The sequence below is a fragment of the Argopecten irradians genome, chromosome 6 (genome assembly GCF_041381155.1).
Source record: "Argopecten irradians isolate NY chromosome 6, Ai_NY, whole genome shotgun sequence".
NCBI lineage: Eukaryota > Metazoa > Mollusca > Bivalvia > Pectinida > Pectinidae > Argopecten > Argopecten irradians.
Genome location: NC_091139.1, coordinates 22186367 through 22214061, shown reverse-complemented (window position 1 = coordinate 22214061; position 27695 = coordinate 22186367). Strand labels below are relative to the sequence as shown.

General features: G+C 39.0%; 3 protein-coding genes across 6 annotated transcripts in view; 2 read left to right on the top strand and 1 right to left on the bottom strand.

Moving 5' to 3' along the window:
* Nucleotides 1-12156, bottom strand: part of LOC138325335 (uncharacterized) — a 39028-nt gene extending 26872 nt beyond the window's left edge. For both annotated transcript variants that reach the window (XM_069270921.1, XM_069270920.1), the window contains exon 1: nt 12030-12156. In XM_069270921.1, coding sequence (XP_069127022.1) covers nt 12030-12035 — 6 coding nt within the window. In that variant the 5' untranslated portion in view covers nt 12036-12156. The remainder of the gene's footprint in view (nt 1-12029) is intronic.
* LOC138325338 (small ribosomal subunit protein uS10) overlaps nt 1-27695 on the top strand; it is a 104727-nt gene that overhangs the window by 56358 nt on the left and 20674 nt on the right. The window lies entirely within an intron of this gene.
* The window catches only part of LOC138325337 (uncharacterized), a 36756-nt gene continuing 29717 nt past the window's right edge, over nt 20657-27695 (top strand). For all 3 annotated transcript variants that reach the window (XM_069270926.1, XM_069270925.1, XM_069270924.1), the window contains exons 1-3: nt 20657-23042; nt 23385-23526; nt 25680-25791. In XM_069270926.1, coding sequence (XP_069127027.1) covers nt 20831-23042; nt 23385-23526; nt 25680-25791 — 2466 coding nt within the window. In that variant the 5' untranslated portion in view covers nt 20657-20830. The remainder of the gene's footprint in view (nt 23043-23384; nt 23527-25679; nt 25792-27695) is intronic.

Sequence of the window (27695 nt, the reverse complement as noted above, 5' to 3'; positions counted from 1 at the left end):
GAATAGGATGTTGGGAATAGTGTTCCGCACCTTCACCTATATGAGTCCGACCATGTTTATTACTCTATACAAAACTTTAATTCGTCCCCATTTGGAATACGCAACCACAATCTGGTCACCAATGTTGACACGTGATAAAATTACACTGGAAAACGTACAACGAAGAGCAACTAAAAGGATACCATCAATTCAAAACTTATCGTATTCAGAGCGTATCAAGAAACTCGGGCTACCAAGTTTAGAATATAGAAGAAACAGGGCAGATGTGATTCAAGTCTACAAGATTTTAAACAAAATAGACATTCTGGATCAAACAACTATGTCCAGAGAACTAACGAGTATAGCAACTAGAGGACACTCGAAAAAAACTCTTCAAAAACGATTTAGGCTAAACTCAACCGGAAATTTCTTCAGTAATCTTGTAATTAAGACATGGAACTCGCTCTCAGAGGAAGTGGTTACATCACCAACGCTTAATTGCTTCAAATCCAGACTGAACAAATTGTGGGTCAACCACCCAACCAAATTTCGACCAACGTTCTACTAGTGAGTTAGTCAACTGAACTGTGTAGTGGTAGTATGAACTGTTAAACAACCACTATCATTTTAAATGGAGAGGTTATTTTTAACACCCAATAGGGTCACCATGATGTACCGTATATGTACAAAATCAATATTACAGGAACTAACGAACGATTACCAAGTGTCAAATATAGACACCTTTTAACGCAACCGGAAGTTTTAAACAAATAGTACGCGCATGTATAGTACTATACCAGTTGAAGAAAGCATCAACGTACATCAAACAAGCCCAGAAGCTTACCTAAGATGTCACTTCAGCGATTCAGCGATAACAATATCCCCCTAACCATTACTTAACACTATCCCCCTAACCATTACATAACACTATCCCCTAACCATTACATAACACTATCCCCCTAACCATTACATAACACTATCCCCCTAACCATTACATAACACTATCCCTCTTACCATTACATAACACTATCCCTCTTACCATAACATAACAATATCCCCCTAACCATTACATAACACTACCCCCTAACCATTACATTACACTAACCCCCTAACCATTACATAACAATATCCCCCAAACCATTACAAAAAACTATCCCCCTAACATTACATAAGACTATCCCCCTAATCATTACATAACACTATTCCCATAATCATTACATAACAATATCCCCATAATCATTACATAACACTATCCCCCTAACCATTACATAACACTATCCCCCTAACCATTACATAACACTATCCCCCTAACCATTACAAAAAACTATCCCCCTAACATTACATAAGACTATCCCCCCTAAACATTACATAAGACTATCCCCCTAATCATTACATAACACTATTCCCATAATCATTACATAACAATATCCTCATAATCATTACATAACACTATCCCCCCTAACCATTACATAACACTATCCCCTAACCATTACATAACACTACCCCCTAACCATTATATAACACTATCCCCCCTAACCATTACATAATACTATCCCCCTAACCATTACATAACACTATCCCCCTAACCATTACATAACACTATCCCCCCACCCTACCCATTACATAACACTATCATCCTAACCATTACATAACACTATCCCCCTAACCATTACATAACACTATCCCCCTAACCATTACATAACACTACCCCCTAACCATTACATAACACTATCACCCTAACCATTACATAACACTATCATCCTAACCATTACATAACACTATCCCCCTAACCATTACATAACACTATCCCCCTAACCATTACATAACACTATCCCCCTAACCATTACATAACACTATCCCCTAACCATTACAGAACACTATCCCCCTAACCATTACATAACACTATCCCCCTGACCATTACATAACACTATCCCCCTAACCATTACATAACACTATCCCCCTAACCATTACATAACACTATCCCCCTAACCATTACATAACACTATCCCCCTAACCATTACATAACACTATCCCCCTAACCATTACATAACACTATCCCCCTAACCATTACATAACACTATCCCCCTAACCATTACATAACACTATTCCCCTAACCATTACATAACACTATCCCCTAACCATTACATAACACTATCCCCCTAACCATTACATAACACTATCCCCCTAACCATTACATAACAATATCCCCCTAACCATTACATAACACTATTCCCCTAACCATTACATAACACTATCCCCCTAACCATTACATAACATTATCCCCCTAACCATTACATAACACTATTCCCTAACCATTACATAACACTATCCCCTAACCATTACATAACACTATCCCCCTAACCATTACATAAAACTATCCCCCTAACCATTACATAAACTATCCCCCTAACCATTACATAACATATCCCCCTAACCATTACATAACACTATCCCCTAACCATTACATAACACTATCCCCTAACCATTACATAACACTATCCCCCTAACCATTACATAACACTATCCCCCTAACCATTACATAACACTATCCCCCTAACCATTACATAACACTATCCCCCTAACCATTACATAACACTATCCCCCTAACCATTACATAACACTATCACCCTAACCATTACATAACACTATCATCCTAACCATTACATAACACTATCCCCCTAACCATTACATAACACTATCCCCCTAACCATTACATAACACTATCCCCCTAACCATTACAAACACTATCACCTAACTTACATAACACTATCCCCCTAACCATTACATAACACTATCCCCCTAACCATTACATAACACTATCCCCCATAACCATTACATAACACTATCCCCCTAACCATTACATAACACTATCCCCCTAACCATTACATAACACTATCCCCCTAACCATTACATAACACTATCCCCCTAACATTACATAACACTATCCCCCTAACCATTACATAACACTATCCCCTAACCATTACATAACACTATCCCCCTAACCATTACATAACACTATCCCCCTAACCATTACATAACACTATCCCCCTAACCATTACATAACACTATCCCCCTAACCATACATAACACTATCATCCCTAACCATTACATAACACTATCCCCCAACCATTACATAAACACTACCCCAACTTATAACACTACCCCCTAACCATTACATAACACTATCCCCCTAACCATTACATAACACTATCCCCCTAACCATTACATAACACTATCCCTAACCATTACATAACACTATCCCTAACCATTACATAACACTATCCCCTAACCATTACATAACACTATCCCCCTAACCATTACATAACACTATCCCCTAACCATTACATAACACTATCCCCTAACCATTACATAACACTATCCCCCTAACCATTACATAACACTATCCCCTAACCATTACATAACACTATCCCCTAACCATTACATAACACTATCCCCCTAACCATTACATAACACTATCCCCTAACCATTACATAACACTATCCCCCTAACCATTACATAACACTATCCCCCTAACCATTACATAACACTATCCCCCTAACCATTACATAACACTATCCCCCTAACCATTACATAACACTATCCCCCTAACCATTACATAACACTATCCCCCTAACCATTACATAACACTATCCCCTAACCATTACATAACACTATCCCCCTAACCATTACATAACACTATCCCCCTAACCATTACATAACACTATCCCCTAACCATTACATAACACTATCATCCCTAACCATTACATAACACTATCCCCCTAACCATTACATAACACTATCCCCCTAACCATTACATAACACTATCCCCCTAACCATTACATAACACTATCCCCCTAACCATTACATAACACTATCCCCCTAACCATTACATAACACTATCACCCCTAACCATTACATAACACTATCACCTAACCATTACATAACACTATCCCCTAACCATTACATAACACTATCATCCTAACCATTACATAACACTATCCCCCTAACCATTACATAACACTATCATCCTAACCATTACATAACACTACCCCCTAACCATTACATAACACTATCCCCCTAACCATTACATAACACTATCCCCCTAACCATTACATAACACTATCCCCCTAACCATTACATAACACTATCCCCCTAACCATTACATAACACTATCCCCCTAACCATTACATAACACTATCCCCCTAACCATTACATAACACTATCCCCCTAACCATTACATAACACTATCCCCCTAACCATTACATAACACTATCCCCCTAACCATTACATAACACTATCCCCCTAACCATTACATAACACTATCCCCCTAACCATTACATAACACTATCCCCCTAACCATTACATAACACTATCCCCCTAACCATTACATAACACTATCCCCCTAACCATTACATAACACTATCCCCCTAACCATTACATAACACTATCCCCCTAACCATTACATAACACTATCCCCTAACCATTACATAACACTATCCCCCTAACCATTACATAACACTATCCCCCTAACCATTACATAACACTATCCCCCTAACCATTACATAACACTATCCCCCTAACCATTACAAACATACATAACACTATCCCCCTAACCATTACATAACACTATCCCCCTAACCATTACATAACACTATCCCCCTAACCATTACATAACACTATCCCCCTAACCATTACATAACACTATCCCCCTAACCATTACATAACACTATCCCCCTAACCATTACATAACACTATCCCCCTAACCATTACATAACACTATCCCCCTAACCATTACATAACACTATCCCCTAAACGTTACATAACACTATCCCCCTAACCATTACATAACACTATCCCCCTAACCATTACATAACACTATCCCCCTAACCATTACATAACACTATCCCCCTAACCATTACATAACACTATCCCCCTAACCATTACATAACACTATCCCCCTAACCATTACATAACACTATCCCCCTAACCATTACATAACACTATCCCCCTAACCATTACATAACACTATCCCCCTAACCATTACATAACACTATCCCCCTAACCATTACATAACACTATCCCCCTAACCATTACATAACACTATCCCCCTAACCATTACATAACACTATCCCCCTAACCATTACATAACACTATCCCCCTAACCATTACATAACACTATCCCCCTAACCATTACATAACACTATCCCCCTAACCATTACATAACACTATCCCCCTAACCATTACATAACACTATCCCCCTAACCATTACATAACACTATCCCCCTAACCATTACATAACACTATCCCCCTAACCATTACATAACACTATCCCCCTAACCATTACATAACACTATCCCCCTAACCATTACATAACACTATCCCCCTAACCATTACATAACACTATCCCCCTAACCATTACATAACACTATCCCCCTAACCATTACATAACACTATCCCCCTAACCATTACATAACACTATCCCCCCTAACCATTACATAACACTATCCCCCTAACCATTACATAACACTATCCCCCTAACCATTACATAACACTATCCCCCTAACCATTACATAACACTATCCCCCTAACCATTACATAACACTATCCCCCTAACCATTACATAACACTATCCCCCTAACCATTACATAACACTATCCCCCTAAACCATTACATAACACTATCCCCCTAACCATTACATAACACTATCCCCCTAACCATTACATAACACTATCCCCCTAACCATTACATAACACTATCCCCCCTAACCATTACATAACACTATCCCCCTAACCATTACATAACACTATCCCCCTAACCATTACATAACACTATCCCCCTAACCATTACATAACACTATCCCCCTAACCATTACATAACACTATCCCCCTAACCATTACATAACACTATCCCCCTAACCATTACATAACACTATCCCCCTAACCATTACATAACATATCCCCCTAACCATTACATAACACTATCCCCCTAACCATTACATAACACTATCCCCCTAACCATTACATAACACTATCCCCCTAACCATTACATAACACTATCCCCAAACCATACATTAACACTATCCCCCTAACCATTACATAACAATATCCCCCTAACCATTACATAACACTATCCCCCTAACCATAACCATTACATAACACTATCCCCCTAACCATTACATAACACTATCCCCCTAACCATTACATAACACTATCCCCCTAACCATTACATAACACTATCCCCCTAACCATTACATAACACTATCCCCCTAACCATTACATAACACTATCCCCCTAACCATTACATAACACTATACCCCCTAACCATTACATAACACTATCCCCCTAACCATTACATAACACCCCCTAACCATTACATAACACTATCCCCCTAACCATTACATAACACTATCCCCCTAACCATTACATAACACTATCCCCCTAACCATTACATAACACTATCCCCCTAACCATTACATAACACTATCCCCCTAACCATTACATAACACTATCCCCTAACCATTACATAACACTATCCCCCTAACCATTACATAACACTATCCCCCTAACCATTACATAACACTATCCCCCTAACCATTACATAACACTATCCCCCTAACCATTAACCATTACAAACACTATCCCCCTAACCATTACATAACACTATCCCCCTAACCATTACATAACACTATCCCCCTAACCATTACATAACACTATCCCCCTAACCATTACATAACACTATCCCCCCTAACCATTACATAACACTATCCCCCTAACCATTACATAACACTATCCCCCTAACCATTACATAACACTATCCCCCTAACCATTACATAACACAATCCCCCTAACCATTACATAACACTATCCCCCTAACCCATTACATAACACCATCCCCCCTAACCATTACATAACTCTATCCCCCTAACCATTACATAACACTATCCCCCTAACCATTACATAACACTATCCCCCTAACCATTACATAACACTATCCCCCTAACCATTACATAACACTATCCCCTAACCATTACATAACACTATCCCCCTAACCATTACATAACACTATCCCCCTAACCATTACATAACACTATCCCCCTAACCATTACATAACACTATCCCCCTAACCATTACATAACACTATCCCCTAACCATTACATAACACTATCCCCCTAACCATTACATAACACTATCCCCCTAACCATTACATAACACTATCCCCCTAACCATTACATAACACTATCCCCCTAACCATTACATAACACTATCCCCCTAACCATTACATAACACTATCCCCCTAACCATTACATAACACTATCCCCCTAACCATTACATAACACTATCCCCCTAACCATTACATAACACTATCCCCCTAACCATTACATAACACTATCCCCCTAACCATTACATAACACTATCCCCTAACCATTACATAACACTATCCCCCTAACCATTACATAACACTATCCCCCTAACCATTACATAACACTATTCCCCTAACCATTACATAACACTATCCCCCTAACCATTACATAACACTATCCCCCTAACCATTACATAACACTATCCCCCCAACCATTACATAACACTATCCCCCTAACCATTACATAACACTATCCCCCTAACCATTACATAACACTATCCCCCTAACCATTACATAACACTATCCCCCTAACCATTACATAACACTATCCCCCCTAACCATTACATAACACTATCCCCCTAACCATTACATAACACTATCCCCCTAACCATTACATAACACTATCCCCCTAACCATTACATAACACTATCCCCCTAACCATTACATAACACTATCCCCCTAACCATTACATAACACTATCCCCCTAACCATTACATAACACTATCCCCCTAACCATTACATAACACTATCCCCCTAACCATTACATAACACTATCCCCCTAACCATTACATAACACTATCCCCCTAACCATTACATAACACTATCCCCCTAACCATTACATAACACTATCCCCCTACCCATTACATAACACTATCCCCCTAACCATTACATAACACTATCCCCCTAACCATTACATAACACTATCCCCCTAACCATTACATAACACTATCCCCCTAACCATTACATAACACTATCCCCCTAACCATTACATAACACTATCCCCCTAACCATTACATAACACTATCCCCCTAATCATTACATAACACTATCCCCCTAACCATTACATAACACTATCCCCCTAACCATTACATAACACTATCCCCCTAACCATTACATAACACTATCCCCCTAACCATTACATAACACTATCCCCCTAACCATTACATAACACTATCCCCCTAACCATTACATAACACTATCCCCCTAACCATTACATAACACTATCCCCCTAACCATTACATAACACTATCCCCCTAACCATTACATAACACTATCCCCCTAACCATTACATAACACTATCCCCCTAACCATTACATAACACTATCCCCCCTAACCATTACATAACACTATCCCCCTAACCATTACATAACACTATCCCCCTAACCATTACATAACACTATCCCCCTAACCATTACATAACACTATCCCCCTAACCATTACATAACACTATCCCCCTAACCATTACATAACACTATCCCCCTAACCATTACATAACACTATCCCCCTAACCATTACATAACACTATCCCCCTAACCATTACATAACACTATCCCCCTAACTATTACATAACACTATTCCCATAATCATTACATAACACTATTCCCCTAACCATTACATAACACTATCCCCTAACCATTACATAACACTATCCCCCTAACCATTACATAACACTATCCCCCTAACCATTACATAACACTATCCCCCTAACCATTACATAACACTATCCCCCTAACCATTACATAACACTATCCCCCTAACCATTACATAACACTATCCCCCTAACCATTACATAACACTATCCCCCTAACCATTACATAACACTATCCCCCTAACCATTACATAACACTATCCCCCTAACCATTACATAACACTATCCCCCTAACATTACATAACACTATCCCCCTAACCATTACATAACACTATCCCCCTAACCATTACATAACACTATCCCCCTAACCATTACATAACACTATCCCCCTAACCATTACATAACACTATCCCCCTAACCATTACATAACACTATCCCCCTAACCATTACATAACACTATCCCCCTAACCATTACATAACACTATCCCCCTAACCATTACATAACACTATCCCCCTAACCATTACATACAATCCCCCTAACCATACATAACACTATCCCCCTAACCATTACATAACACTATCCCCCTAACCATTACATAACACTATCCCCCTAACCATTACATAACACTATCCCCCTAACCATTACATAACACTATCCCCCTAACCATTACATAACACTATCCCCCTAACCATTACATAACACTATCCCCTAACCATTACATAACACTATCCCCCTAACCATTACATAACACTATCCCCCTAACCATTACATAACACTATCCCTCTAACCATTACATAACACTATCCCCCTAATCATTACATAACACTATCCCCCTAACCATTACATAACACTATCCCCCTAACCATTACATAACACTATCCCCCTAACCATTACATAACACTATCCCCCTAACCATTACATAACACTATCCCCCTAACCATTACATAACACTATCCCCCTAACCATTACATAACACTATCCCCCTAACCATTACATAACACTATCCCCCTAACATTACATAACACTATCCCCCTAACCATTACATAACACTATCCCCCTAACCATTACATAACACTATCCCCCTAACCATTACATAACACTATCCCCCTAACCATTACATAACACTATCCCCCTAACCATTACATAACACTATCCCCCTAACCATTACATAACACTATCCCCATAATCATTACATAACACTATCCCCTAACCATTACATAACACTATCCCCCTAACCATTACATAACACTATCCCCCTAACATTACATAACACTATCCCCCTAACCATTACATAACACTATCCCCCTAACCATTACATAACACTATCCCCTAACCATTACATAACACTATCCCCCTAACCATTACATAACACTACCAATATCCCCCTAACCAATACATAACACTATCCCCCCTAAACATTACCTAACACTATCCCCCTAACCATTACATAACACTATCCCCCTAACCATTACATAACACTATCCCCCTAATCATTACATAACACTATCCCCATAATCATTACATAACACTATCCCCCTAACCATTACATAACACTATCCCCATAATCATTACATAACACTATCCCCCTAACCATTACATAACACTATCCCCTAACCATTACATAACACTATCCCCCTAACCATTACATAACACTATCCCCCTAACCATTACATAACACTATCCCCCTAACCATTACATAACACTATCCCCCTAACCATTACATAACACTATCCCCCTAACCATTACATAACACTATCCCCCTAACCATTACATAACACTATCCCCCTAACCATTACATATACACTATCCCCCCATTACATACACATCCCCATACACACTATCCCCCTAACCATTACATAACACTATCCCCTACCATTACATAACCTATCCCCTAACCATACACTATCCCCTAACCATTACATAACACTATCCCCCTAACCATTACATAACACTATCCCCCTAACATTACATAACACTATCCCCCATTACATAACATATCCCCTAATATTACATAACACTATCCCCCTAACCATTACATAACACTATCCACACACCCCCCTAACCATTACATAACACTATCCCCCTAACCATTACATAACACTATCCCCCTAACCATTACATAACACTATCCCCCTAATCATTACCTAACACTATCCCCCTAACCATTACATAACACTATCCCCCTAACCATTACATAACACTATCCCCCTAACCATTACATAACACTATCCCCCTAACCATTACTTCACATTTTTCTCCTAACTGTTACAGAACAATGTAGATAATTCCCACACTGGATTGTATAACAACAGTATCGGATCTGGTTTGTGATACGCATGGTTTAACGCATTTCTACTTACAACCAAACGAGTGTGTTGACAATCCGTAATTTCTAATTGTTTACGGTATAAGATATTATTTTTACCATCGAGGCGATTAAACTAGCATATCCACTTTGTGAAACATCATTTGTGACAAAATTTCTCAACCAGAAGCCTTAAATGAATAATTAGAATCCGATCAACCGCATATACACTTCTGTAATTGTGTTCATCAAAAGGTGTTCACACGTGTATAAATACAGTATTGACCAATTTCCTAAATTATGTGTCATCGGGTGTCAGAATCGGGTAGAGCATAGCCATTGTCGATTATATACAATAGGGATAATAACAATGTTTCAAAATGTATGTACATGGTTGTGGTGATGTTCACAATTCATGAAATAGGACACACTTGAAAACACTAGATATGTGTAACTAAATACTGTTTAACCATGTCTAATAGTTAGATTCAAACTGAAGGAACACGGAGAAATATCACCATGACAATCATCCTTTCTAGATATAATATTGTAATGCTGTCGATTACATCTAAGTTTGTGTTTTCGTTTCCTTGTCGTGCACGAAGGTTGAGTTCCAACTCAAAGGTGAGGGAAATTATCAAGCGATGCATTTGTTAATGGGGGTATTTATGAAATCTCGGGAAAATGGACTCTGAGACTCAAGAGACAGATCTAGAATGACTTATAAGGGAAATGTTATAGATGAATATTTATCTGTAAACGAGAAATCATTCTCAAATATAAAGTAATAAAAGGACCTTCGCATTGGAGTTGGTTGAAGATCAGTTAGGGAGGAGATTTACAAAACAAGTAAACGATTATGTTTAAACTAATGAATGCATTAAAGACTTATAGCACTACTACTAGAAAACATCAAGCAATACTCGGTCAGTGTACGAATACTCTCAAAACCGTATTCTCATAATAAAATGAAGAAGGCGACGGGTAATTAAGTGAATGTAATCAAGATGACTTACCGCCATTCTGTAAACTCCACAGCCCACTACGATGGATGAATCTGGACTCTGGAGCGTCCAAAGTACCACATTACTTACCTAGCTATAGCTAGTATTCACCTGGTATCTACCCGGTACCGTTATCACGCCTGCTCCAGGTCGTGAAGAGATACCAACAATATACACACGTGTTATCTATTCTTTGTTCTAGTGCATACTGTATTATAATGTTATACATAACAGTGTATCATCATCAAATATTATACTGATTTGTAAAATCCGTCATACTTCTGATATTTTTAAGACTCTGAAAGAATTGGAATTCATGGGATACCTTGTGTCTGGCGAGAAATTAGTGAACTATAACTGATCGTCAAAAAATTCCAGTTCTCTGGTTACTATTGAAAATTCAAATTGATGATGAATTAAGTTGTAAAATTCATCATAAACCACAAACAAACGATACTGATGATTTATAAACAGTAGCAATAGTACAGAGTTTACCTGATGATTGCAACTTTGATTTTATTTCTATGCAATGTGCCACTATTTTGTTTATTTATAAAATGAAAACAAAATTCAGTATTAACAATACAAGATATTAGTACCCCTAAAATACTAAATCAAAAATGAATGACCGAATGGTCTAATACATAGGTTGTAAAATTTAATCCTTCTAAAACTGTAAAAATAAACGTACACAAAAAAACCAAAACAACATCTTGTCAGCTAACGGAACTTACTCATTCATAAAGCACGAGGGAGCTCGAGTCGATCCTTTCTGTCAACCTCCACGCCGGACTAACCTCTACAAAGATTCCTTTCTACTTTCTTCTGTCAACTTAAGGAGCTCCTTTCCGGACATCATAAAATCTAATCCCTAAACAAAATCCTCAATACTAGTATCCCAACTGTCCTCTCTCCTAGCTATATTATCATTGTAAAACTAGATATGGCCAGATTCACCACTCCCGTCTTAGAATGCATTGCAGTGCCCTAAACTCTCATATATATCATCTCAATCTTATGGTTAGTCTTAGCTGTTCATTCCTAGCTGTTCATGTAACCAATCTGACGAAACTTCAGACCATTTCCTTCTCCATTGACCAATTAATCAACAAACAAGAATGCTATGTTTTAGAAGCCTGCCCCATGACTATGATGTAAACATTTTACTCTATGGTAACCCTTATATGCCCGATCAGTACAATGTTAACATTAATGATGCTGTTCAAAATGTTATTAGTGGCTCGAACCGTTTTAGGTAGATATAGATACACATGTATCTACCAGTACTATTTTATTGTTTACCAGTACCATTTTATTGTTAATATCAAAATCAATCTTATCTCTATTCGCATGTCGGTTGTATACTCAGACCCGTATTAGTTTTATTTAGATGATCAACTTATGGCTGACTTCTCAACAAAACTCTACGTTTGTATGGTTGAAAAATGAACACTATTTCCTTTACTCAATCCCTGCACCCCTTCCTTTTTCATAGCCCTTTATTTACCCGTTCCCTACACTCCTTCCTTTTTTTCTACCCCTTCATTTACCCAATCCCTGCACTCCTTCCTTTTTTTCTACCTCTTCCTTTACCCAATCCTTGCACCCCTTCCTTTGTCCTATCCCTTCGTTTACCCAATCCCTGCACCCCTTCCTTTTTCTACCCCTTCATTTACCCGATCCCCGCTCCCCTTTCCTTTTTTCTACCCCTTCCTTTACCAATCCCTGCACCCCTTCCTTTTTCCTATCCCTTCCTTTACCCAATCCCCTGCACCCCTTCCTTTTTTCTACCCCTTCCTTTACCAATCCTGCATCCCTTCCTTTTCACCTTCCCCAATCCCTGCACCCTTCCTTTTCTACCCTCTTTACCCATCCTGCACTTCCTTTTCTATCCTTTTACCCCCCTTCCTTTTTCTACCCTTAACCCAATCCGCACCCCTTCCTTTTCCTTTTTTACCAATCCACCCTTCCCTTTTCCTTTACCAATCCAATCCCCTGCACCCCCTCCCTTCCTTTTCCTACCCCTTCCTTTACCCAATCCCTGCACCCCTTCCTTTTCTACCCTTCCTTTACCAATCCTGCACCCCTTCTTTTCTACCCTTCCCCAATCCCTGCACCCTTCCTTTTTCTACCCCTTCCTTTACCCAATCCCTGCACCCCTTCCTTTGTCCTACCCTCCTTCCTTTACCCAAATCCTGCACCCCTTCCTTTTTCCTACCCCTTCCTTTACCCAATCCCTGCACCCTTCCTTTTCCTTTTTTCCTACCCCTTCCTTTTACCCAATCCCTGCACCCTTCCTTTTCCTACCCCTTCCTTTACCCAATCCCTGCACCCCTTCTTCCTTTTTCCTGCACCCCTTCCTTTATCCACTCCCTGCACCATCCCTTCCTTTGTCCTATCCCTTCGTTTACCCAATCCCTGCACCCCTTCATTTTTTCTACCCCTTTATTTACCCAATCCCGCACCCCTTCCTTTTCCGTACCCCTTCCTTTATCCAATCCCTGCACCCCTTCCTTTTTCTATCCCTTCCTTTACCCAATCCCTGCACCCCTTCCTTTTCATAGCCCTTCCTTTACCCAATCCCTGCACCCCTTCCTTTTTTCTACCCCTTCCTTTACCCAATCCCTGCACTCCTTCCTTTGTCCAACTCCTTCCTTTACCCAAATCCTGCACCCCTTCCTTTTTCCTACCCCTTCCTTTACCCAATCCCTGCACCCCTTCCTTTGTCCTACCCCTTCCTTTACCCAATCCCTGCACCCCTTCCTTTTTCCTACCCCTTCCTTTACCCAATCCCTGCACCCCTTCCTTTTTCCTACCCCTTCCTTTACCCAATCCCTGCACCCCTTCCTTTGTCCTACCCCTTCCTTTACCCAATCCCTGCACCCCTTCCTTTTACCTACCCCTTCCTTTACCCAATCCCTGCACCCCTTCCTTTTCCTACCCCTTCCTTTACCCAATCCCTGCACCCCTTCCTTTGTCCTACCCCTTCCTTTACCCAATCCCTGCACCCTTCCTTTCCTACCCCTTCCTTTACCCAATCCCTGCATCCCTTCCTTTTCCTACCCCTTCCTTTACCCAATCCCTGCACCCCTTCCTTTTCCTACCCCTTCCTTTACCCAATCCCTGCACCCCTTCCTTTTCCCCCTTCCTTTACCCAATCCCTGCACCCCATTCCTTTTCCTACCCTTCCTTTACCCAATCCTTGCACCCCTTCCTTCCTACCCTTCCTTTGCCTAATCCTGCATCCCTTCCTTTTACCCCTCTTCTTTTACCCAATCCTTGCATCCTTCCTTTTACCTACCCCTTCCTTTACCCAATCCCTGCACCCCTTCCTTTTTCCTACCCCTTCCTTTACCCAATCCCTGCACCCCTTCCTTTGTCCTACCCCTTCCTTTACCCAATCCTTGCACCCCTTCCGCTGTCCTACCCCTTCCTTTATCTAATCCCTGCACCCCTTCCTTTTTCCTACCCTTCCTTTACCCAATCCCTGCACCCCTTCCTTTGTCCTACCCCTTCCTTTACCCAATCCCTGCACCCTTTCCTTTTTCCTACCTCTTCAATTACCCAATCCCTGCACTCCTTCCTTTTTTCTACCCTTCCTTTACCCAATCCCTGCACCCTTTCCTTTTTCCTACCTCTTCATTTACCCAATCCCTGCACCCCTTCCTTTTTCCTACCCCTTCCTTTACCCAATCCCTGCACCCTTTCCTTTTTCCTACCCCTTCCTTTACCCAATCCCTGCACCCTTTCCTTTTTCCTACCCCTTCCTTTACCCAATCCCTGCACCCTTTCCTTTTTCCTACCCCTTCCTTTACCCAATCCCTGCACTCCTTCCTTTTTCCTACCTCTTCATTTACCCAATCCCTGCACCCCTTCCTTTTTCCTACCTCTTCATTTACCCAATCCCTGCACCCCTTCCTTTTTCCTACCCCTTCCTTTACCCAATCCCTGCACCCCTTCCTTTTTCCTACCCCTTCCTTTACCCAATCCCTGCCCCCTTTCCTTTTTCCTACCTCTTCCTTTACCCAATCCCTGCACCCCTTCCTTTTTCCTACCTCTTCCTTTACCCAATCCCTGCATCCCTTCCTTTTTCCTACCCCAGGACCTTATTTGCACTGATAACTGATTTTATACAATCAATACTTTCCAATCAATTGGTTTTGTGTTATGTATATGTGGAGACAGATCAATATACCAACCTCCCATGATATGTATGTTGTGTTGTATCCTTACTGAATAACGAAATATTGTTTAAACTAAACAGTAATTGTGGAACTGGACTTTGGGGGTTTCATAAAGCTCCTGATATTGAAAATATTAATTTAGAATTTTGTAAACGACTGGGCTTTAAAAACTTCAGCAAATTTTATGGTACATGATTATGATTGCCATGGTCATGTGGACATTATAATGTTCCCTCAACCTCACCCGATATTATAATTACCTCACATTAGTCAGGCCAGGGCCTTACCTATGCTCATTCAGGTGTGTCACAGACTCACGGCACCTGTATACTACGATAACCAAGTATCCCAACCCGGTTCATTCCTGTCTAGCCAACCTTTTTAATGAACATCATTCCAGTCTGGCCAACTTTCCTGTTTTCACACCTTGGTCAGACTTGGTCATAGCTGAGTGACCATCATGAAATTAATTATGTTCAAGTTAAAAGTAGTCACTTACCTATATTTATTGTAAGATTTAATTCTACTGTTCACAGCACTGTATTCACATAATGTACTTATTTTTTTCTTTTTTTTTTTACAACTTATTTGAATGAGGAAACATAATACATGTATATACATACACAGCAATAATGACGCGTCGCAAGATACTGGTGATACTAATATTATAATACCTTTCAGCGTAGCTGAAATATACGGTTCTTCATCTTAGTTGATACAAGATGGAACACTTTTCCTCTTTTTCTATTCGACTCTTTTAACGACTGAAAAAACCCCACTAAAACTTCTGGTATTCTGAGATTGAAATTGCTTTGATTAGATTTGAAAATATACTTAATATGAAATTGCTTCATATCAAATGAAACGTTACCTGTTTTTTGTAGATTCAATTAAACTTTGGGTATACCATATGATATGTATTGTGTGCATAAATGAGAAAACAATGCACAACATTCAAATGTTGAAATCGTAAAAAATAATGTCTCGAAAAAGGGTATGTATATCAATTTCATGTATAATGGACCTTTAATTGAACAGTGATATTCTGATGGAAATTTTTGATGTTCATTGTGTCCTATTAACACCACACCACACAACACAACACATAACAACACCACAACACACAAGAACACCACAACACACCAACAACACCACAACACACAACAACACCACAACACACAACAACATCATACGACAACAAAACACATCAACACACAACACCACAACACATAACAACACAATATACAACAACACCATACGACAATACAACACACAACACAAAAATCATACAACACAACGACATAACACACAACAACATACAATGTCACATACACAATAAAACATTATACAACAATACACAACAGCACAACAACAACAACGCAATACACAATGACACAACAACACCATATGAAAACACAACAACACAACACAACATCATACAACAACACAACACAACAACATACAACAACAACGCAATATGCAATGACACAACAACACTATATGACAACACAACACAACATTATACTACAACAAACCACAACAACCCATACAACACCACAACAACACCACAACACACAACAACAACGCAATACACAATGACACAACAACCCCATATAACAACACAACACATCAACACAACACAACACAACACAACACAACAACATAACCCACAACGACATAAGCCACAACAACATACAAAATCACACACAAAACATAATACAACAGCACAGCACACAACAACACACAACAACACCACAACACACAACAACAATCAAAACACAAAACAAAACAACACACAACAACACAACAACAACGCAATACATAATGACACAACACACCACACGACAACACAACCCATCAACATACAACATCAAAGAGCAACTCCACACAACAGCACAATAGCACAACTCAACATCACACAGCACAACAAAACATCACACAGCATAATAAAACATCACACAACACCATACAACAACACACAACACAACACAACAACGCAAAATACGACAAGACAAAACAACACCATACAACTACACAACATCGCACAATAAAACAAAACACCAACAACACTCAACAAAACAACACACCAAAAGCACACAACAACAAACAACACCCAGCCAAACTACACTACATCAACACACAACACAACATCACACCACAACAACACCACAAAACCCAACAACACACAACAACACATCACACAAAACAACACACAACCAAACAACACAAAACACTGACAATACATTAATTGAGGTATTTGTAACGATGATAACAATACAAAATTTCAATTCAAATCGAGGTGATTAATAACGTAATTTAAATACCAGCACAGATGGGGCGCTTTTATTAGGAATGGCGATAACAGTATTCGAGAATGTTTGTGCAACAGCTATATATGTGTAATTACTAAGGTCATTTTTCAATAGACGATCCGTTGAGAATTTGCCAAGGTCATTTTTCAACGGTCACTTTTCAATAGACCTGCCGTTGAGAATTGACCCTGGACGCTGTCAATTTTCAACGGCACGTTAAATTTTCAACGGCATTCGGGGTCCGTTTTCAACGTGAAAAATGACCCGAGGTCAATTTTCAACGTGAAAAATGACCCGAGGTCAATTTTCAACGGAGGTCCATTTTCAACGTTACACGGTCCCAAGCCCGTGTTGAGAAAGGAGCTTGAGGAGAAGGTCTCGAGTAGAGGCAGTAACTTAAATCTTGACCCAAAACAACCATCTCGTATAAATACAGTACACAACAATGCAAGTCAATAGGAAATTGTATTTTAACTGGTTGTTGCGTTTCCAATATATATCAGACACATATATACATATATGTTTATACATTGTATGTGTCTGTATACATATATAAAGCTATAATTCAAATTTCAAAAATAAAAATACAATTAACAAGAAAACATTATTTCAATGGACATGAAATATATCTAATTTCAAACAATTGCTCTTTTTAATTTTACCTGAAAGTCATTGTATAACATTCGCTTACATGTATGTAAAATATCTTGTTACAATGTTGAATTTAGAAGTACTCTTTCTCATTTATTCGATCATTTACCGTACATATTGGCAGAAACATATATAAATGTACATAACTTATGTTTGTGACAGACAAATCAAAGACATACATGAATATATCACAGTTCGGCCCCTCACAACATACTACAATGTACACATGTAGGTATATGTTTTTCCCTAGACTGGGAACCAGTCTCTAGAATATTGAAAAAATAATCGCTCAACTTTGGCTTGATTATATTTGTCTGATTCTAACTAGAAGGAGACCACTTACATGTAGTAAAGAATTTAACTCTGCTGATACCGCCCCAGATTCTGGCCTTCGGTGATTGAAGTAGGGTAGGTCACAGGGATATGAGAATTACATGTACATGTAGTTACAGTTTATATATGACCCACCAGGGTCCAGTTTCATTTTTCAATAGAAAAGCATTACAAAAGTTAAAGATGCTCCACCGCCGACGGACCTTAAAAGATACTCATCATTTGAACTATAATTGGTGTTTAATATGTATGTCTAATGATTAACACAAAAAATAATACGAAATGATTTATTTTGCTTTTGGTGCATGCGCAATCAGTACATCATTCAATATAGGATATAGTGCCAATGAATTTTTTCGGGATGCAAAAAATTATTTTTGGTATTTTCATCTTGAAGTGAAATGAGAAGCTCAAGCTTTTCAATGGTGGTAATGGTGTAAATTAAGTAACTTTTGTAACCGAAGACAAAAACTAAATCGCATGCTCCAGTATTTAATAGAGAAAAAATACCGTTTGTCAGCGGTGGAGCATCTTTAACGATGCTCCACCGCTGACAAATGGTATTTTTACTCTATCAAAAACAGCAGCAGACGATTTAGTAATTTTCTTCAGTTACAAAAGTTACTTACTTTACACCATTATCACCATTTAAAAGTTTGAGCTTCTAATTTTACGTTAAGATAAAAATATAAAAAATAATTAATTGCATCCCGAAAAAATTCCATGGCACTATGTCCTATATGGAATGAAGTACTGATTGCGCATGCACCAAAAACAAAATGAATTATTTAATATTATTGTTTGTGTAAATTAGGCATATATATACACAATTAAACACCAATTACTGTTCAAATGATGAGTGTCATTTATGCTCTGTTGGCGGTGGAGCATCTTTAAATTTAAGGAATTTTCATGAAACTGGGCCCAGAGTACCTATAGACCATTAGGCCTATGTAGAATATATATTTTTACGATTTTCGATCTAGACCCCTCAAACGTCTAAAAAAGTCTATGGGCACTCTGGTGGGTCCATAATATTTATAATATGTGCTGTAACTTATTCTCAGGTTCCTGTGATGTAAAGCGTCGACTGCTAGACCAAATTCAAACGTCTCTGTGATAGTGAATAAAGCGCGGGAGATGCTTAGGTCACGTGACTTTGTAGTGTTATGGCGTCAAAGGGAAAAGTACGGTGCACATTTTTCATGATGAATGAATGAAAATAGCGATGACATGTAACTGTAAACCACAAAAGCTAAGTTGTTCTCGCATGTTAATCATCTATTCGTATTCTAGTTTGTTTCATTACTGAGTTACAACGAGAATTTAAGCAATGTCGGGTTTGACAGTTGGCACTCGCGTTGCGGCCGCGTTCACCCACGTGGAATTTACAGGCAACCAGTGTTGTGGTTATTGTCAACTCTGCGACAGTTCGACTGTCGATGATCTGGCTGAAAAAGTTGATTTATCAGCAGCAAATGCGCCCCTCGCTTCTTCTTTAAACGCGGGTGATGTTGTTTTGGCTCTTTATAGTGAAGATGGGGTGTGGTATAGAGCAAGAATCGAGAGCCTGGCCGGAGGTGTCGCTTCTGTATTTTTCATCGACTATGGCAATAAAGAGAAAATTAACAACACCGACATCAAAGTGGCAACAGGTGAATTGCAGACCATTCAAGGGTTAGCTACAAAATGCGATCTGGTAGATGTATTGCCTAACGAAAATACATGGACAGCTTCTGAAACAGAAAAGTTAACAGAACAACTTGTTGGTTTCGAATTCACTGTGGAGATCATGGGGCAAAGTAGATCAAGAGATGGAGTCGCCTTAAGACTTTATAGTGACACTGGACTCTTCAAACACGGGAGGGAGCAATCATCCAAAACAAAAAACGTAAAGACTTCCTCTGCAACTGAACTGCAAATTGGTATGCAATATAATGCATATTTGTCTTATGTTGACAGTGCGAATAAATTTTGGATTCAGCTGGTTGACCAAGAGAACAAGTTAAATGATCTAATGACCAGTCTTGCAGATTCTGCAGCAAGCGGAGCTGAGAAACTTGATCGTGTGTCAGCAGGGACACTCTGCATGACTTTTTACAGTGAAGATCAAGCACCTTACAGGTCGTCCATTCTCACGGTTAATGGAAACACTAGTTTGGTCCAGTTTGTTGATTATGGAAATTCAGAATCGAAAAATGTGTCAGAACTTCTGAAGTTACCACAACACTTTCAAGGATTACCTGCAATGAGTTTAAAATGCTGCTATAAAAGAACCAAAGTTGACAATAACACTTTAGAAGAAAAATTGCAGGAATTGACAGAGTCTGATGGTGTTCTGGTTAGAGTGTTGGGTCGAACAGACGATGTATACAATGTAGAAATTGACAAAATTGAAAATATTTCTTCAGTGACTACTACGCCTCAGGTCAATGGTCAGCATTTCCCTCCCATGGAGTTGGATAGCACCAAAGTGTATGATGTTTGTTTATCTTATGTTGAGCATCCTGGCAGATTTTTTATACAGCTGCTTGAAAATGGACCAGAGTTGGATCAGGTTATGGTCAGACTAACTAAGGAGTTCAGTTCCAACACTACATCCCCATCACTTTCTACTGGTACAGCTTGCATTGGACAGTTAAGTGATGACCAACACTATAGGTGTGTAATACAGTCTGTGTCTGGAGAAAACTCATGGGTACATGCAGTAGACTTTGGATTTGATGAGAATGTTAGTGTGAACAAATTACGTGCTATGTCCCCCATTTTCCTTAACGTGCCATGTTATGCAACCGAGTGTACAGTGGATGTGACAAAAACTCTAGACAAGTTCTGGTCTTCAACAGAAATAAATACACTGAAAGGCTTTGAAAGTAAAGTTTCCCTAGTCGCTAGAGTGACAACGCGCAGAAACAGTCTTTATCAGTTAGACTTGTATGACACGCGAGATAGAGATGAAGACCGTTACATAAATGCGGAAATGCTAGGTGTTGGGAAATCTGCTCAAAAGGCACATTCAATCAAAATGGAAACAAGAAGAGCTGAACCTTCAGCAGCAGCTGCAAACCCTGCTGTTCCTATTCCGCCACCCGAAGTTGTACCAGGTAGTCAGGAGCTGGTCTGCATTACAGCTGTCAAGGCACCCAACATAGTCTATGGACAACTTACCAAGACAGACGCCAAGAAAATCGAGTCGCTTCAGATCAAGTTGAATGAAAAATATGATCATATGACTGCTGGAGAGATGGTTCTTTCTGATGCTTCCGTGGGAACGTCCTGTACCACCCGTTACAGTGATGGGGGTTGGTACAGAGCTCTAATTACGCAGAAACAAGGGAAAACTGTTGCCATAGCTTTTGCTGATTTTGGAGATGAGACCAATACTCAGCCATTAGAGTTAAAACAGATGCTCCCGGAGTTTGGTATCCTTTCACAGCAGTGCATCTTGTGTCGATTCCCCAAAGCATCATCTTCCAACAGCAAAGAAATGACTGAAAAACTCCTGCTGAACAAAGTCATAGAAGTGAAATTGATTTCCAAAAAAGGTTTGTATTCAATAAATCACACGAATTAACTTTTTTTGTCTAGTATTCACAATGCAAATTATAATAGATTATTAATAATAAAGGTAATACTGTTTCTGAAGGTACCTTAGCCTCAGATCTAAATCTGATACTTTTATAACCATTGTTTGATAACATTGGTGTATTGATCAACATTTGTATCCAGATGTTCAGTGTTTACTTTCTCACTTCAATAATTGTAGTGGGAAATTTTAAAGTTGGTGATCTGTTGAAAAAAGTTGTGAAATGACCAAATTGCTTGAAGCTGATATATTTAGGATAGAATTTTATTTATGTTACCATTTCTAACAACCTATTTTGTAGATGGAGTGTATCCCATGTACGATGTAGAGTTCACAAGCAATGCACGAAACCAAGGACTTGCTGGAAAATTAGAAGGAAGTTCATTGGGCTCAAAACAACCACCAAGATTACCTAAATCTGTAGCAGTTAACAAAGATGCCAGGTGATTAAAAAATGACCAGTTATGAAAGCGTTGCTAGAGGGGTAAAAAATGGTACCATATTTAATTCCATAAGCACCCTTTCCTTTTTGAGGCCTTAATATCACTTACACTGACCTATTAAATACAGACTGAAAAGATTTCTCTAATCAATTTAATTTGTAAATTAAAGATGCTCCAACACTGACATATGGTATTTTTTCACCATCAAAAACTGGAGCAGACAGTTACAAAAGTTACTTAGTTTACACCATTGAAAAGTTTGAGCTTCTAATTTTACTTCAAGTTAAAAATATTAAAAATAATTAATTGCATCCCTAAAAAATTCTGTGGCACTATATCCTATATGGAATGAAGTACTGATTGCACATGCACTAAAAGCAAAAGTAATTATATAATATTATTTTTGTGTCAATTAGACAAACATATACACAATTAAACACCAATTATTGTTCAAATGATGAGTTTCATCAGATATGCTCTGTCGGCGGTGGAGCATCTTAAATAAATGGCGTATTTTGTGCAATGAGTAATTGTGTGAAATGTCAACCCAAATTTGGTTATATTGATTAAAAAAGTGTGCCTTCAATTTTCAATATTTTAAATGATTCGGGTGCTTATTTGGTCAAATACAGTATTTTTGATGTTTTGTTGTTTTCTCTGTGAATTCTGTACTAGCCTCACAGTCTCAATCTTAGTGCTGCAACGATACGCTTCCCCCCACAATAAGATACATATTTCGATACTTTTCTCAAGATATGATACGTATCGCAGTATTTATTAGAATAATTTAATAAAATATATGAGAGAGAATTTAAGAATGAGCTTTCAGAAAAAAACATATAAAGCTACCAAACATTATTATTTTAATATTAGTAAACAGTGACAACAGAATCAGGAGAGACGGAAATGTACAAACTTAATTATTTATTAATCTTAATCCAGAAGTTTTAAAAGTCGTATAGTTATTTTAAAGTATTAAATTAGGTTACTGTCCATCTTAGTAATTACGTGAATCGGAAAGACGATCACTGTTCAGCCTCCTTATTGTATTTTCAGTGAATTTCACTGCACATGTTTATATATCAATTTCGATCATAAACAGAAGAATGTTTGCGTACATTTGTCTCAGCCAAATGAGCAAACGATCGTGATTAAACTTCAGTGTGCTGAAATGCAGTTGTTTGTAACATTGTACACATGTGTATAAAGAAAATGGCGTCTGGTTGAAGCCATGCTTTCACACCCGGTCGTATTTGGGAATTCAATCAATATTGTTATTGATTTGACGAAAGTTTGATAATATTTCAAAGATTGATGCAAGTATTAACTGCATTAAAACACGGTAGAAAGTATTTTTTGTACCCACAGTAAAATACGAAACGTAGGCTATACTGACTGCGTAAACAAAATTGCATCATGGCGGCCGAAATGTAAAGTTTCTCCAACTGATCGTGAAGTATAATAGGTACGTTACATCTACAAATACATATTTGAAACTGTAAATGCCTCAAGTAGATGCTTCAGTTAGTGATTACATTGATTAGAATCTACAACTACAGAAACAATGTGGATCAATGGCGAATATCTTTGGAAGGAAGTACTGATAATCGCTCAAAAAATTCTGATTTCGCCCAATCCGGAAACTGGTAGGGTGTACCATAATAAAGGGGGGAAAATTCTGTAAACAGAACTGTGTAGTTTATAGTGTGATATATCGTCCCACAGTTTATCGTTGCAGCACTACTCAATCTGTACTGGCCAACCAAAGATATACTGCAGGCATCAGGCACTGGAGTCGGGACCATTGACTTATTTCACAGGCTGCACTTACAGGATTTCATTGATAATTAGCTATGCATTGATTGAAATCGGGATTTATTATTTGATAAATATGTGTATTTATTTGGCAACATTTTTAGGTACTTAGTTGATTTTAGGATGTCAATAATCAATAATGGGTCGGGAAGTTAAACATCTTTGTATGCATACTAATATAGTTCTGTATCTTCATCATATAACAGACGAAATGGACTCTGTATTGGCAGCAGTTTATATATGTACAAAAACTGCAAAAAAAAAAGTTGGATAAGTACATACTTGTATTGGGATGCGACTTAAACTAATTTTGTATGAATAAATTTGTTCTTCCACAGAGTTAGGACATTAAACAGAGGAGATGGCTATAGCTTTCTACAAGTAGACTCAGGATGTTCCGAGGAAGTGATGGTCACACATGTAGTAGATCCACAGCATTTTCATGTCCAGGTAAAGATCAAAAGGTTTACTGAACAAAACTCAGTAGGCAAAATGAAATTTAGAACTAGTAGGTAATAATTACGATGCTCTATGTTACGCTAGAAATACAAGATCTAACAGCTCTCCTTCGGGGTCACCTCAGCATGACTCCTATGGTTAACTAATCAGTGTCTCGCCTACAAAATCTTCAGTGTGTTGATTCAGAAGTATAAACGGCTAATAGTACCGTATTTTTCCTATTGAGAGTGCCTCCTCTAATAAGGGCGCCCCCACGTTTTTTGCAGAAAAAAATCAACTAATTTCATACAATTTTTGTGCCAGATTGTGACGATTTGTCTTTGCAGACGCTAATAAAATACTGTTTCACATCAATCTGATGCTGAACAGATATCCAATCAGCTATAAATCTATTGCATTGGGCAACTTAGGACATCTTTGCCAAGTGTTTACACATAGAAACAGCGAGAACGCCATGTTCAAAACAAAACATGTCACTTGAATGCCCCACACACTTGTATGGAAGAAGACTAACTGGCAACAACATGTTAGCGATGTCTATACAGGTTTTATGAATACTTACTGTATATCATGATAAAGATTTTCTAAATAACATGATTGTTATCATTCCTAAGCATTTTTTAGGTCATCTGACCCGAAGGGTCAGGATGACCTATAGTCATCATGTTTCGTCCGTCGTCGTGCGCCGTCCGCCGTGCGCCGTGCGCCGTGCGCCGTGCGCCGTCCGCCGTGCGTTAACTTTTCACATTTTGAACTTCTTCTCAAGTTTGACTAGTGGGATTGAGCTGAAACTTACCTGAAATGATCCTGAGATGGTCCCGACAAAGTGTTGTTATTTTTCGGGTCGATCCGAAATCCAAGATGGCCGCCACAGCCGCCATCTTGAAAACACATTTTAAACTTCTTCTCAAGTTCTACCGGTGCGATTTGGCTGAAACTTGCATGAAATGATCCTGACATGGTCCCGACAAAGTGTTGTTATTTTTCGGGTCGATCCGAAATCCAAGATGGCCGCCACAGGCGCCATCTTGAAAACACATTTTGAACTTCTTCTCAAGTTCTACCGGTGCGATTTGGCTGAAACTTGCATGAAATGATCCTGACATGGTCCCGACAAAGTGTTGTTATTTTTCGGGTCGATCCGAAATCCAAGATGGCCGCCACAGCCGCCATCTTGAAAACACATTTTAAACTTCTTCTCAAGTTCTACCGGTGCAATTTGGCTGAAACTTGCATGAAATGATCCTGACATGGTCCCGACAAAGTGTTGTTATTTTTCGGGTCGATCCGAAATCCAAGATGGCCGCCACAGGCGCCATCTTGAAAACACATTTTGAACTTCTTCTCAAGTTCTACCGGTGCGATTTGGCTGAAACTTGCATGAAATGATCCTGACATGGTCCCGACAAAGTGTTGTTATTTTTCGGGTCGATCCAAAATCCAAGATGGCCGCCACAGCCGCCATCTTGAAAACACATTTTAAACTTCTTCTCAAGTTCTACCGGTGCGATTTGGCTGAAACTTGCATGAAATGATCCTGACATGGTCCCGACAAAGTGTTGTTATTATTCGGGTCGATCCGAAATCCAAGATGGCCGCCACAGGTGCCATCTTGAAAACACATTTTGAACTTTCTCAAGTTCTACCAGTGCGATTTGGCTGAAACTTGCATGAAATGATCCTGACATGGTCCCGACAAAGTGTTGTTATTTTTCGGGTCGATCTGAAATCCAAGATGGCAGCCACAGTCTCCATCTTGAAAACACATTTTAAACTTCTTCTCAAGTTCTACTGGTGCGATTTGGCTGAAACTTGCATGAAATGATCCTGACATGGTCCAGACAAAGTGTTGTTATTTTTCGGGTCGATCCGAAATCCAAGATGGCCGCCACAGG